This window comes from Notamacropus eugenii, chromosome 1, assembly GCF_028372415.1.
Source record: "Notamacropus eugenii isolate mMacEug1 chromosome 1, mMacEug1.pri_v2, whole genome shotgun sequence".
In the NCBI taxonomy this organism is placed as follows: domain Eukaryota; kingdom Metazoa; phylum Chordata; class Mammalia; order Diprotodontia; family Macropodidae; genus Notamacropus; species Notamacropus eugenii.
In genome coordinates, this window is record NC_092872.1 from 238,662,180 (window position 1) to 238,676,558 (window position 14,379).

Below are 14,379 nucleotides of genomic sequence, written 5' to 3' on the forward strand. Positions count from 1 at the left end.
ACCTAGTTTCCTTATCTAAAAAATGGGAATGATCATTGCTGCCTACCTACCTCAAAGGGTGGTTGTGAGGATCATAGAAGATATTTTTATAGATATTCTGAAAACTGTAAAACACTATTAGGTAATACTGATTTTATTATTATACAATTCTGAGTATCCTGTCATCTGTGATCTTCACAATATCTCTGTGAGGAAAATGGGGTAAATAGAATTATTTCCATTTGACAGGTGAGCAAACTGAGTCCTAAAGAGGTTCAGTGACATCTCCAAGGTCACACACAACATCAAAGAGAGAGACAAGATGAGACATAAGGGCAACTAGCCATGTGCTGTTTCAATGAGAGTATGATGCCCTTTACCCTTTCCCCAACTCAGCAGAGTTGTTGGGGACCCTTTTCAAGGAAGAGGAGTCATCACATACCGTAGTAGTAGAAGTGAGACGTTGAGATAGGATAGGGCACTGGTCAGTGGCAGTGACAATTAGAGTGTACAGGCCATGGCTGATCTCATAATCCAGTTCCTTCAGAGTGCTGATGACTCCCTAGGGAGAGACATACAGGGTATGATGATCAGAGATACAAAAATCTTGGAGCCACGGGGTCCTTTGAACAATAGAGAGCATGGGTGAGAAGTTCAGCTGTCTTTTGCAGTGTGATGACCCTGTTGCAGCTGACTGGACTCAGCTAAAGGAGGGACTTGGAGCATTGATAGATGCCAGGGACTAGGGAGAGATTAATAGGTTAGATTTTGACTCTTATGCCCTCTACACCATCAGAAAAAGTAGAAAATGCTACACTGCTTCCCTCAATAGGTTCCTTGCTCCAGGTTCCTCCCCATTCCTGTTGAACCCCAGGATGCATGCCTCTGCCCCTGATTCTTTCAGACAATACAGAGATCCCCACTAGTTCCCTGAAGTTTCCCTTGTCCATGAAGTCCACCTAGTGTCAGCTTTTGAGATTTTGCCTGTCCCTACTAAGCAGAGTTGCAACATCCATGCTCTCCAAACCAGGCTAGAGTGGAAGAAAGAGGGGGGCACTGACCATGACACTGTCAATTTGGAAGGTGTCGATGATGTTGCCAGCGATGATGGAATAGGCTATGGTGCCATTGGGACCCTCATCCGGGTCAAGTGCCTGGATTGTGATGAGGCTGATGTTAAGGGTGTCTGGGCCCTCATCCAGCAAGATCTCATAGCGTGACTGTTGGAACATGGGTGCATTGTCATTTTCATCCACAATTGTTACGTAGACATGGGTGGTAGCCTAGAGAGAAAGCCATGAGGGAAAAAAAGAGTCAAAATGGGGGCTTCTCAAGCAAAATGGCAAGATTTCTTATTGAATAAGAAATGCTGAGCAGCTCCAATTGAGTCAACAAAAGAGCCAGGGAAATTCACCTTTAATTCTAAACTACCTATCCTACAAAACTGGGCACATTCTATCATTAACCAACAAGCATTTCTTTACCACTTATTACTGGCCAGGCACTGAGGAAAAAATGATTAACGCTCTATAACAATAATATTACTAAATATTATATAAGAAGCTTTGTAATCGAAAAGTTTTCCAGCTCTTTTCTGGCCCACACTGGGCTCATTCTTCATGATATGGCAGTAATTGAGGGAGGGAGAAGTAACAGTGACAGGGTGTTAGAAGGTTACAAGTGGAGAGAAAAGTCTATACACAGGCAGAGTTGGGCAATAAGGAGACAATGGGTTATGGCAAACTAGAGTCATTCGAGCTAGGGCACTAAAATGTATGGTATATGAATACAATGGAACATCACTGTGTCATAAGAAGTGACAAAAAAGATGGATTCAAAGAAACCTGGGAAGACTTACATGAACTGATGCATCATGAAGTGAGCAGAACCAGGACAACTAACAAAAGCATTGTAAATAAAAACAGCTTAGAAAGACTTAAGAACTCTGTGTAATGCAATGATCAACCACAACTCCAGAAGACTGTTATCTCTCACCTCTTAGCAGCGAGGTGATGGATTGCAGGTAAAGAAGAAGACATACATTTTCAGATAAAACCAACACATAAGTCTGTTTTGCTTGAATATAATTACTCATTTTAAAGAAATGCTTTAACTTTTTGAATAGGGAGAATTTTTGGAGGGAAGTGGGGAGTGAGATAGAGTTGCAAAAAAAGAAACTAAAGAACAAAGTGTTCAGGAAATACTTTAAAAATACACAGAAGAGAGCAGGAAGAACTACAGAGGGGAACCCAGATCATTTTAAATTTATTATATATTTGAAAAAAGAAAGAATGTTTATGTAATAGAGAATCACAGTTTCATATACAATCATTTACAAATTAAAAAAAGGAAAAAAAAGAGGGCTGAGAAGTACTTTTAGCTTCTTTTTCAGTGAGAGCTGGTCATAGGCTATTAGAGTAGGAAGATTACTTAGACACCACCATTCATTTCAAATCTTTCATTTCACTAGCTTCCATCCTGCCCTTTCCATCTTCCTCCTTCTTGGCCCAGGCCGTGGTATTGCTATTTCACTTCCTTTGTCAGTCACATCTATGGACAGAGGCATCCAGCCAGCCAGGCAAAGAAGATATTAAGCATTATCTATGTTTGAATGGAGACTATACTTTAAGGTTTTGTTTTGTTTTAGGGGAGAGGCCCGGACCTAGAATTCAGTGTGATATTTATCTTAGAAAGTTACCTGGGCCATTGAGAGGCTAAGTGATTCACCCCTAGCCACAAAGCTAGTACCTGCCAGAGGCAGGTCTTAAACCTATATCCTCCTAATCTTCAGGTCACTACTTTACCCACTACACCATGTTGCCTATAACTTTTTATGTTTGAATATGAAGATTCCTTTCAATTTCCATCATCCTACTGGTTTTTACCTGAGTCCATGTAAATCAACTCAGAAACTTCACTCAATATATGGGGGTGGGGGAAGGTGAAACTTTTTATTTTTTTTCCTGCTGCAGAAAAATCTCTACCCTTCTGAGGAAACTGAGGTCCAGGAAGTCCAGCAATTACCCACATAGCAAGGTAGGATTGAAATTCAAATCCTGGATATCTGATCATAAATCTGGAGCAGGCAGAGGTTTAGAGATCCTCTTGTTCAATTGGCCCAAGGTCACATGGCTAGTAATTAGGAAAATATGGTTGGGGCCCAAGCCTTATGATGCTAACTACAGGGTCCATTCTACTATATTGTGCTTGTAAGACTACAAAACCACGTATCTAGCTAGCCATATTACAGCTGTAGGTAAATAGCCCCCATTCCTTATCAAAAAAGATCTCTCCCATCTTCTATGGTTGTGACTGAATTTGCATTATTAAAGATTCATTCTTTTGTGTCTTTTTTTCTTTTCAAATGCTTTTTTTAAATTTAAAATTATTTATTTAGTTTAAGTTTTCAACATTCATTTCCACAAAATTTTGAGTTCCAAATTTTCTCTCCATCTCTCGCTGGCCCCCACCCCAAAACGCTGAGCATTCTGATTACCCCTATCACTAATCTGTTCTCCCTTCTAACATCCCTCCTTCCCTTATGCCCATATTCTCTTTTGTCCTGTAGGACAGGATAAATTTCTATTCCCCATTACCGGTATTTCTTATTTCCCAATTGTATGCAAGAACAATACTCAACATTTGTTCCTAAAACTTTGAGTTCCAACTTCTCTTCCTTCCTCTCTCCCCACCCATCCCCACTGAGAAGGCAAGCAATTCAATATAGGCTATATATGTATAGTTTTGCAAATGACTTCCATACTAGTCATGTTGTGTAAGACTAACTGTATTTCCCTCCATCCTATCCTGCCCCCCATTTCTTTTATTCTCTCTTTTGACCTTGTCCCTCCCCAAGAGTGGTTACTTATAATTGCTCCTTCCTCCCATTTGCCCTCCCTTCCATCATTCCCCCCCACCCCCGCTTATCTCCTTCTCCCCTACTTTTCTGTATTGTAAGATAGGTTTTCATACCAAATTGAGTGTGTATTTTATTCCTTCCTTGAGCCAAATGTGATGAGAGTGAGCTTCACTTTTTCCCTCTGACCTCCCCCTTTCCCCCTTCATTGAAAAGGCTTTTTCTTGGCTCTTTTATGAGAGATAATTTGCCCCAGTCCATTTCTCCCTTTCTCCTCCCAATACATTCCTCTCTCACCCCTTAATTTTATTTTTTTTAGATATGATCCCTTCCTATTCAACTCACCCTGTGTACTCTGTCTCTCTCTTTATATACATATGTGTGTGTGTATGTGTGTGTGTGTGTGTGTGTGTGTGTGTGTGTGTGTACTTCCTCTAGCTACCCAGATGCTGAGAAAAGTTTGAAGAGTTACAAATACTGTCTTTCCATGAAGGAATGTAAACAGTTTAATTTTTAGTAATTTTCTTTCCTGTTTATCTTTTCATGCTTCTCTTGATTCTTGTGTTTGAAAGTCAAATTTCTTTTCAGCTCTGGTCTTTTCATCAAGAATGCTTCAAAGTCTGCTATTTCATTGAAAGACCATTTTTTCCCCTGAAGTATTATACTCAGCTTTGCTGGGTAGGTGATTCTTGGTTTTAGTCCTAGTTCCTTTAACTTCTGAAATATCATGTTCCATGCCCTTTGATCCCTTAATGTAGAAGATGCTACATCTTGTGTTATCCTGATTGTACTTCCACAATACTTGAATTTTTTCTTTCTAGATGCTTGTAAAATTTTCTCCTTGACCTGGGAACTCTGGAATTTGGCCACAATGTTCCTAGGAGTTTGTCTTTTTGGATCTCTTTCAGGAGGTGATCAGTGGATTCTTTCAATATTTATTCTGCCCTCTGGTTCTAGAATCTCAGGGCAGTTTTCCTTGATAATTTCATGAAAGATGATGTCTAGGCTCTTTTTTTGATCCTGGCTTTCAGGTAGTCCCATAATTTTTAAGTTGTCTCTCCTGGATCTATTTTCCAGGTCAGTTGTTTTTCCAATGAGGTATTTCACATTATCTTCCATTTTTTTCATTATTTTGGTTTTGTTTTGTGATTTCTTGGTTTCTCATAAAGTCATTAGCTTCCATCTGTTCCATTTTAATTTTTAAAGAACTATTTTCTTCAGGGAGCTTTTGAACCTCCTTTTCCATTTGGCTAATTCTGCTTTTTAAAGCATTCTTCTCCTCACTGGCTTTTTGAACCTCTTTTGCCAATTAACTTAGCTTGTTTTTAAAGATGTTATTTTCTTCAGCATTTTTGGAGTCTCATTTAGCAAGCTGTTGACTCACTTTTTATGATTTTCTTGTATCTCTCTCATTTCTCTACCCAATTTTTCCTTCACCTCTCTTACTTGATTTTCAAAATCCTTTTTGAGCTCTTCCATGACCTGAGATCATTGAATATTTAATTTGGATGTTTGGTATACAGAAGCCTTGACTTTTATGTCTTTCCCTGATGGTAAGCATTGTTCTTCCTCATCCAAAAGGATGGGAGAAGATACCTGTTCACCAAGAAAGTAACCTTCTATAGTCTTATTTTTTCCCCTTTTTTGGGCATTTTCCCAACCAAGTGCTTGACTTTTAAGTTCTTTGTCAAGAGTAGGGTATACTCTGGGATCCTGTAAGATCTCAGTTCCTCCAAGGTGGCACAATCAAGCCTGCACACTGGTCTGGGAGCAACCAGAAACTTTTGTGCCCAGAATCTGTGAGTAGTAGAATTTCCTCTCCACAATCACCTTGCCTCCAGTTCCGCCACACCAGTACTCAGGGCTGAGGTTCAGATCAGTTGCTCAATTCCCCCAGGGGCTTTACAATGAGGCCTCCTACAATGGACGCCAGCTGCTGACTGCTGTGGGAGCTGCCGCCCATTGTGGCCTCTGCTGCTGCCGCCTAGGGTCAGAGCTGTGGGGGGACTCTGCTCTCCCCTTGGCCAACTGAAAAAGCCCTCCTTTTGTTTCTTTTAAGCTTCTTCTAAAGTACTTACTAAAGTATAAATATTTATTAAAATATAAATACTCTGGGGAGGGAAAATATTTATCAATTAACCATTTATTGGAGATCAGCTGACAGTCAGCTAATAATTGGCTCAAACTGAACTAAACACCAAATTCAACTGAAGGGGTAGGAAGGTGGTAGGCAAACTTCTTGACTTGCCAGGTTTGCATTAGGCTGCCCTGGCTGAGGGCAGAGGGGCTTATTAAATTCCTTCCCTCTTTTCCTCCCTCCAGAATGGTCAGGAAATGGGGAGATCTGATTCAGCTGACTGGTCTGGCTAACAATGACCACACTTAAAACGTGCACTCAAATTAACTGTCAAACTCCACTGGATAGTAATTTATTTTTATTTCTGATGAATTAAAAGACACAAAAGCGTGACTAGTCTCTGCATTATCCTTGCATTTTTGTGGAGTTGGGGTCCAAGAGTTGGTCAGAGGATACAGATGGCTCCTCAATTAAAGCTAAGAAGTTGGGCAGTCACACCATCACTCAATTCTAGATTTAAAACTAGGAGAGAACTTGGAGGTCATCTAGCCCACCCCCTCATTTTATAAATGAGAAAATCATCCCAGAGAGCTGAAATTATTTGTCCAAGGTCATCCAGGTGGTAAGTAGCTCCTTCTGTAGGACTGTGTACCCCAAAGTTCAGGTGTGCCCATATTCCCCCACTGTCCTCTCTGGACCTTTTAATGTTCTACCAGTTCTTCAAAATGCCCAGGCATTGAGCAAGTGGCAAAGTGAGATTTCCTGTCTGTTCCCTATAAGTTGGGCAATGCTGTCCCCCACCCCTAGTTCCCAGCACTCCTGTGTCTTCAGACTCCATGATGCAATCTCAAAAGATTCTGTGGTTACTGGGGTGAGGGGAAAAGGTCTTCCCACCTTTCTTCCATCTTGGTGTCTGCCTCATCTCCTCTCTGTAGTCCCTACTCAGAGCTGACTGTCCATGTCATGGCTGGCCTGAGGCCTGAGCTTTCATGGTGAGAAATGAGACAGGACCAAGATTTCTTCTCCCCAAATTCTCCCCAGAATTTCTCCCTCCCTGCCTTTCCTTCTAGCCCAGTGAGAAAAGGGAGTGAAGAGGTAGAGACAGGTATTTATTCCTTGCTGATGACTGAGGAGCTGGTAGACTCTGTCCCACCAGGTTTGATTCTGTCAACAGGCTGTGTTCTCAGAGCCAGCTAGACCCCTCTTCATCCAGCATCAGAGGCCTCTGCTGCTCTCCTTGTCAAGGGAAGGGGTTACAGGATCATGGAACATAAATTTATATGGAACATAGATCTGGAAGGGACCATAGAACCCAATTTCATCATTTTATAGACTGAGGAAACAAAACTGAGGCCCAGAGAGGTCAAGCAACTTCCTCAAAGTCAGATTGCTACCTGACTCTAAGTACAGTACTCTATCCACCATGCCACTTAGTTGCTAAGGGCACAATATCCCCCAGGGAACGTGTACCAAATCATCTTCAACCAGGATGGAAAGGACAGACTATGGGGAGCAAGGGAGGAGTCTGAAGGAGGGAGATTGTGTGTTGTGGGGGGGTTTGGTGGGCACTTCTCTCTCAGGACTGGTGAGGAGACAAGCCATTCCTCATTCAACCTGGTGAACAGTCCCCCCAAAAGAGTCCTAAAGGTACCTGGAAAGCTCCTCCTGGAATTTGAAGAGAGGGGCCAGAAGGGAAGCTGGGCTGGTGATAAGAAGGAACAGAGATCTGGGTAGGATGTGACAGGGCTTCTCTAGCTGCAGCATGGTGGCTGGCTACTTGGTAGGACCAGGTCATGAGGCTTGGTAGGGAGAAGGAAAGACAGCTATGTGGCAAGGCTGAGCTGGCCCTTTATACCTAGATTAAGTGATCTCAGCACAAGATTCCAGGGTTATTAAAAACCTATCCTTTTTACCTTGAAAGGAGCAGATGTAAAGCTGGAAGTGATCTTAGAAATGATACAGTCCACTCCCCTCTTTATAGATGTGCAAACTGAGGCCTAGGGAGGTAAGTACTTTACCCAAGGTCATCTAGGTAGTATCAGGCATGATTTGAACCTAGATTCTCTGCCCTTAGAACTAATGGTCCTTTGAAAAAAATTCAACCTGTCTCAGTTGTACTTAAAAGAAGAAAAGTGTGTGCATATGTGTGTGTGTGTGTGTGTATGTGTGTGTCTGTGTGTCTGTGTGCCTGTGTGTGTGTATACCTAGGTCAGGCATGGACTGGTGGCAGCATTGCAAACAGAAGGCACTACCTTTCCTCATCAGCTTTGGGGGACCAGATAATAAAAGTAGGTTATAGCAGAGAAGGCAAACCTCATTGACTTGAAAACTGGTCTCCATCCTGACAAGGATTCATTTGTTTACAGGATCTCTAAGATAACAGCATCCTTTTTCCATCTTTCCCCCAGTGGTCTACCCACTAGTAACTCCCAAATGAATGTTCTTTTTATAGGGAGAGAATAAGAATTATTATTATTAAAGGCACAGTTTTATGAGCATTTCGGAAGGGAAGTAATGATTGCTGTGAGCCCGTACGTGAGGGGAACAGAAAATAGGAAAAGGGATTAGTGGTCTTAAGAGTTGAAGATCTGAGTTCGAGACTGAACTCAAATGACTCATCTGTCACCAAATCACACTGAGCCTCAGAGGTCTCTGCAAAATGGGCATTTTAGAACAATTAAAAAAAAAAATCTTCCTGGCTCCAAGTTTAACAGTCTTTCCAGTGTGCCATATTCCAATGTAGGAGACCTACTTTTCTAGAATCATTGATGCAGGGCCTGAAGGGCCCTCAGAAGCCACTAAGTACAATCCTCCTCACTATTCATGTGTGGAAACTGAAGGCCAGGTTAAGTGATTTTTCTCAAAGTCACACTGGTAGTAAGTTAGAAGTAAGATTTGAATCCAGGTCTTCTGACTCCATACTTATTGTTGTTCTACTACATGACGGTGCCTCTTCAGGTGCCACTACCACTCATTATTATTCAGATTCAGAAATATCACAGCTTATATGGAATCCCCTGGGGTCTAAGTAGAGTTAGCAAAACTATGACAAGTAACTAGATTATAGGTATGTATTATCTCTGAGCCCCCAAATCAATCCTAGACAATGTTGTCTTATTACATTTTTAGGTAGAACTCTCCTCCACTTCCACAATGAGCCCTAAGCAAACATTCATCTGTTGAAAGAATCACATATACTTGAATTCAACCTTGAAGGTCATTGAGGAGACTCCTATTCATAATACTTGTAGAGTCTTTACTTAGTGCAGCAGTGCCGGGCACACAGTAGGTTCTTAATAAGTCCTTGTTCCTTCCCTCTTTTCTTCCTTCCCACATGGTCAGGAACTGGGGAGATCTGATTTCACTGGATGCTCTGGCTAACAGCAACCACACTCCAATGTGTAATCTACTTAACCCCCAACTCCACTGGATGGTACTTTATTTTTATTTCTGACGACTCAAAAGACACAAAAATCTGACTTGTCTCAAGGTTGTTCCTGCAGAGCAGGCAGAATTTGAGCTGCCTGGCTTCCTGGCTTTGGATCAAATGAGGACTTTACTAGGCAGATCTTGAAATAAAATAGCAAATTCTATCAGACTGGAGGGCATGAACCAAATTCCTTTGGGGAATACAAAGCCGAATGAAAGTGTCCTTTTCTTGTGAGTAAATGTGCATAACCTTCAGGGTCTACAAGTAAAACAATTTTAAGAGGTCACTCTGAAGTCATCACTAGAGCATCCCGTCTATATTCACTCAATTTAGAAGTCACATTTGCTCTTTCGCCAGAAAAAAAGCCTCTCAAGAATAGTAAATCTCATTGTTTATTTCTCTAGTTTACTATGTGATAGCTTTGTGAGAGAAAACTTGTGGTGTCAGAGAAAGATTATTGACCTGAGTTCAAATCTTATGGGTTTTTTTCCTTTTTTTCTTTTTTCTTTTTATAACCCCAACACTTGGTACAATATCTGGCACATAGTAAGCGCTTAATCAATGTCTGTTGCCTGACTGACTCTATGACTCCCACCAAATCACTCTCTGAGAGGCAGATTCCTCATCCACAAAATGAAGTTGGATTCAGTAAGGTCCCTTTCAACCCTGAATCTATGATATTGGGGTCCTGTGACCAAAAATCATTTTGTCCATTGTCTAGGTGGCAGGCTTGATCATTGGTTGGCAATACTGCAACACTGATGCTAGGGCTGTCATGTTAGCATGAAAGATGCCCTCAAATCAACTTTGTAGGATGAATTCAGTTAGGGAAGTGTGGGGGAGAGACCTTGGAGAAGGGTCTTAGATCTTAGCTTGGGCCCTGTAGTGGGAGAAACCCTGGGATAGCCTGTTGCAGAGAGACAGAAGTTCAAGGTGGACTGCAAGCTGGCTTCCAGGGGATGGAATTAGGTGGGACCAGACCAAAGAGGATGATCATTTCATAGCATCCTAAGGTAACTAGGACACTTTTATCTGCTCAGTAAAAATCAGAGCTGTTTGTATCTGCTGAAAGAGTTTAAGTACTGTTACTTGGTGTTAGCTAGGTGGTGCAGTAGCTAGAGTTTTGGGCCTGGAGCCAGGAAGCCTCATCCTCCTTCTAGCTGTGTGACCCTGGGCATGTCACTTCCCCTTGTTTGCCTCAGTTTCCTCATTTGTAAAATGAGCTGGAGAAGGAAAGGACAAACCACTGCAGCATTTCTCCCAAGGAAACTCGAAATGGGGCCACAGTGAGTAGGACATGACTGAAGATGCTAAAACCTTGCTGAGGTTTTGCAATATTGTTTCTAGCCTCTGAGATGAGTCTGCATTTTCATGAAGATTAAGGCTGAAATGTAAATCCCTACAAAGCCTAAAATTTTGTAATCTTAGGTTGAAAAGAAAATTGTAATATTTCCTTGTAACCTCATTTTTGTCCAGTCATGTCCAGCTGTTTGTGACCTTGTTTGGGGTTTTCTCGGCAAAGATACTGCAGTGGTTTCCCATTTCCTTCTCTCTAGCCCATTTTACAGATGAGACAACCAGTGTTAAGTGACTTGTCCAGGGTCATATAACTAGTAAGTATCTGAGGCTGGATTTGAACTAGACTCCAGGCCTGATACCCTATCCATTGTGCCACATATAAGCCTATTTAGGGTCTCCTTAGCGGGACCTACAGGTAGGTTTGTTTAGTGATTAAAGAGCAGACCTTGGAGTCAAAAAGACCTGAATCTGAGCCCTACTTCTGACACTCAAGAGCTTTGTGACCCTGGGTAAGTCATTTATCTTCTTTGTGCTCTGACAACTCCCTATGATTTTAAATGTTCTTCACTGACAGAGGGAGAGAGAGAGATTCTATATTGGGAGTTCCTAACTTACACTGATAAAATCATAGGTGTAGATAGGGAAAAAAAGAAGCCAAATACTAATGTTATTTCTGGTGAGATAGGATCAGAATAAGCTGCTGCTGAGGAAGGGGGCTTATAGGGAGAAATGATTCTGGAAAGGATGCTAGGTATATGGTCATAACATGAACAAGGTGGGTATGCTGGAGTTCAGTACACACGAGGGGAGTTTAGAGGCAGCTGACTATGGTGATCAATCAATCAGTATTTAAGAAGTATCCATTGTGTGCTGCTCATTGGACTAAGTGATGGAGAGAGCTGAGTTTGGATAAGACATAGCCTCTGTCCCCATGGAGTTCAGAGGCCTGTAGGGAGAGAAGATATGGGTAATCCTATTATAAATCATCCTGGAGAAGTTCATTTGATCTCTGTAAGAGAATGGGCTGGTCAGCACTGAGGCTCCATCTACTGAAGGCCTAGAAGAGAAAATTTTTGCTACCTCAGTCCTTGGCACTGACAAATGGCTCAACCTCAGAAACGGACAGGGTTTTATCCTTGGAAGTGGTGTTAAAGAAGAGACCATACCATCTGCTATGCTACTGCACTCAAGGACTTGGGACCTTCCCATCTGCCTTGCAGCTTAAACCTTCCATATGCATTGTCTTCCTCATTAGAATCTGAGGCCCCTGAGGGCAGGGATTGTCCTATTTGTATCCCCAGCACTTAGCACCCTAACTCTGTACACAATAAGCACTTAATAAATTCATTCCAGATTGTTATTAACTGGTGGAGGGGATCAAGGAAGGATTCCTGCAGGAGGAGGTTGGAGCTCAGAGCATCATATGATTATAGATCTAGCACTGGAGGGGATCCTACAAGATAGGTGCAACACCCTCATTTACACAGGAGGAAACTGAGGTAAACAGGTTAAGTGCCTGACCCAAGGTCATACAGCTAATAAGTGTCTGAGGCAGAATTCCAACCTTAGGTTCAGTGCTCTGCTCTATTTTTCATTAATGTCAGCACATTCTTCACAGTAGAATCATATCATTGATCTAATGGTTTATTATTTCAAAGGAAACCTGGGAAGGTTGCAAAGCATACCTTTGCCATGTCCAAAGATGCACTGGAACATCATAGAATCCATTCCAGGGTCTTATCTGAATTCTACCCCCACTCTTTCATTCATGTGGACATTTGCATCCTCCATCCCCAGCCAACTTTGCCTAAGTCTTTCCTATCCAAAGGGATTGTGGGAGATTAGTGGCTCCTCCCAGAGACAGAGAAACTAATGTTTCCTCTACTGGAGCTAGAGTACTTCTATTTCTTATGCCTCTCCCAGCCTCCATCCCTCCCTCTCACCTTAACCACTTTCCCCTGGTCAGGAGTCACCTTGCATTCAGGGAATGAATGTATAGGGTTCATCTGCAGCCCGCTATGAAGTAAGCAAGGGAAGTAGGAAAAATGGTTGAATTTGGAGTCACGAGATCTGAGTTTGAGTTTTCCCACTGTTATCTGCTAACTGTGACATTGTACAAGTAACTCTAACCTGTCTGGGCCTCAGTTTCCTCCTCTATAAAATGAGGATGTGGCATTTGACATCCCCTAAGATTCATCCTAACTCTAAACCCTTGATGCTAAATAGAACTGGGACCTGCAGGAGACAAAACCTTGTCCCTTCAGCCGATGTTCAGTCTCTCCCCTTCCTGGCCCATCTTGTGGGCTCCTAGGCTTAGCCCAAGGGCTGGAGAACAGTCAAGATTCAAGAGATCTTGCCAGGAGAGCTGCTCATCAATTGATCCACAAGCATTTAGGCACAAGTCATCCAACTACAACAGTGAGATAGTCCCTACCCTCAGGGTGCTTACAGTATATGAGGAAGACACACAAGTAGGCACCATATGCCTCTGGGTTTGGATGCCTGTGTGTCTAGGAGCAGGGAGATGTGTTCTGCAGTGTGTAAATATGTGTAAGGATGTGTAAGCTCCCGGCTCTGCAAACAAGCTCATAGTGGCAGCAGCAGCAGAGCAGCAGCAACCCAACACCAAGTGTTGGGTTTCCCTCTCACCTCCTGGGGGTGCTGTCCCTCTCTATCATTCTCACTCCGACCTGGCTGACTGAGTTGTAAGAGATCAGCCACTCACAGAGGTTTCCTGCAAGGCAGGACAGCTGTCCCAGCTGCTGTCAGCTAAGTTCTCTGCTGCTGCGGCTCAGGCTTCTATGTGTGAGAGGCTCCGGACAGTCTTTCTCACTCCCCCCAGAGCGAAGCTGACTTTGAAGTCCCCCAAGATGGATTTGCACCCAGGGGCTGCCCTTGGACACTGGGGTCCCCTGCTTCTTGCTCTCTTTCTGGTTTTCTCCAGAGGTAAGCTGCCGATCTTTTCCTTGTCCCACCACAGAAGAGAAACCCACCCTGGGCTCCTCTTCAGAACTGGGGACAGCTGTGAAGGATAAGGCGGGAGAAAGAGGAGCGGCTTGGGGCCATCCTGTCTCTGGACAACTGTCCCTGTCTCAGTCTTATTTCTCCTGAATCTTTTGCCCAGTAATGCAGGCTGAGTCTTGAGTAGCACTGAGCTGGGAAAGGGAGCTCAGCTGTCAAGCTGAGTCTTGTCGGGCGGGTGGAGGGAGGAAGCTCTGGATCTCGGCTTTGTAGGGTGGGGTTTTGGGTTTTGTTTTGTTTTGACTAAACCAAGGATAAGATGTTGACAAACTAAAGAGAAACCTTGTTTTTGAGAAGGAGGGGGTTTACCTGTTTGACCCCTTTTTCGGTGTGCAGTGGTGAACCTTGCTGTAAGTGGGCAGGGTCCCTGGACTGTGGGGATGTACTAACAAGCTCCTAGGGACCCTGCTGGGGGCAGCTGGAGGGAGGGGTCCCAGTGCCCTGGGGTTCTTTGGTGGGCTGGTCTGATTTTGAGGAATGCCATTGTTGGGTATGGTGCCAGTCTTGGAGGGGCCAAGTGTTTGATCTGTAAATCCCCTGCTGCTCCTTGGGATTCCTGTTACTCTGAAGGAATACTTCCCAGGCTGTGAGCCACTGGGAGGATATTTCTGGTCAGGGTGTGATGCTCACCTAAGATGAGGATGGAAGTTTGGGGGTCCAAGCATTCCTCGGGTGTGGGAGGACAGGGAAGGAGATCTGGGAGCTGTGCCTACTTTG

The 14,379-nt window shown here is 43.1% G+C and overlaps 2 protein-coding genes across 5 annotated transcripts in view; one reads left to right on the forward strand and one right to left on the reverse strand.

Annotated features, from left to right (window-relative positions):
- Positions 1 to 14,379, reverse strand: part of CDH23 (cadherin related 23) — a 597,280-nt gene that overhangs the window by 45,359 nt on the left and 537,542 nt on the right. For all 4 annotated transcript variants that reach the window (XM_072628247.1, XM_072628248.1, XM_072628249.1 and 1 more), the window contains exons 37-38: positions 1,041 to 1,262; positions 422 to 541 (exon numbers count right to left, since the gene is read on the reverse strand). In XM_072628247.1, coding sequence (XP_072484348.1) covers positions 422 to 541; positions 1,041 to 1,262 — 342 coding nt within the window. The remainder of the gene's footprint in view (positions 1 to 421; positions 542 to 1,040; positions 1,263 to 14,379) is intronic.
- VSIR (V-set immunoregulatory receptor) overlaps positions 13,326 to 14,379 on the forward strand; it is a 38,192-nt gene continuing 37,138 nt past the window's right edge. The window contains exon 1 of the mRNA XM_072628253.1: positions 13,326 to 13,587. Within this exon, the coding sequence (XP_072484354.1) occupies positions 13,443 to 13,587 (145 nt within the window). The 5' untranslated portion in view covers positions 13,326 to 13,442. The remainder of the gene's footprint in view (positions 13,588 to 14,379) is intronic.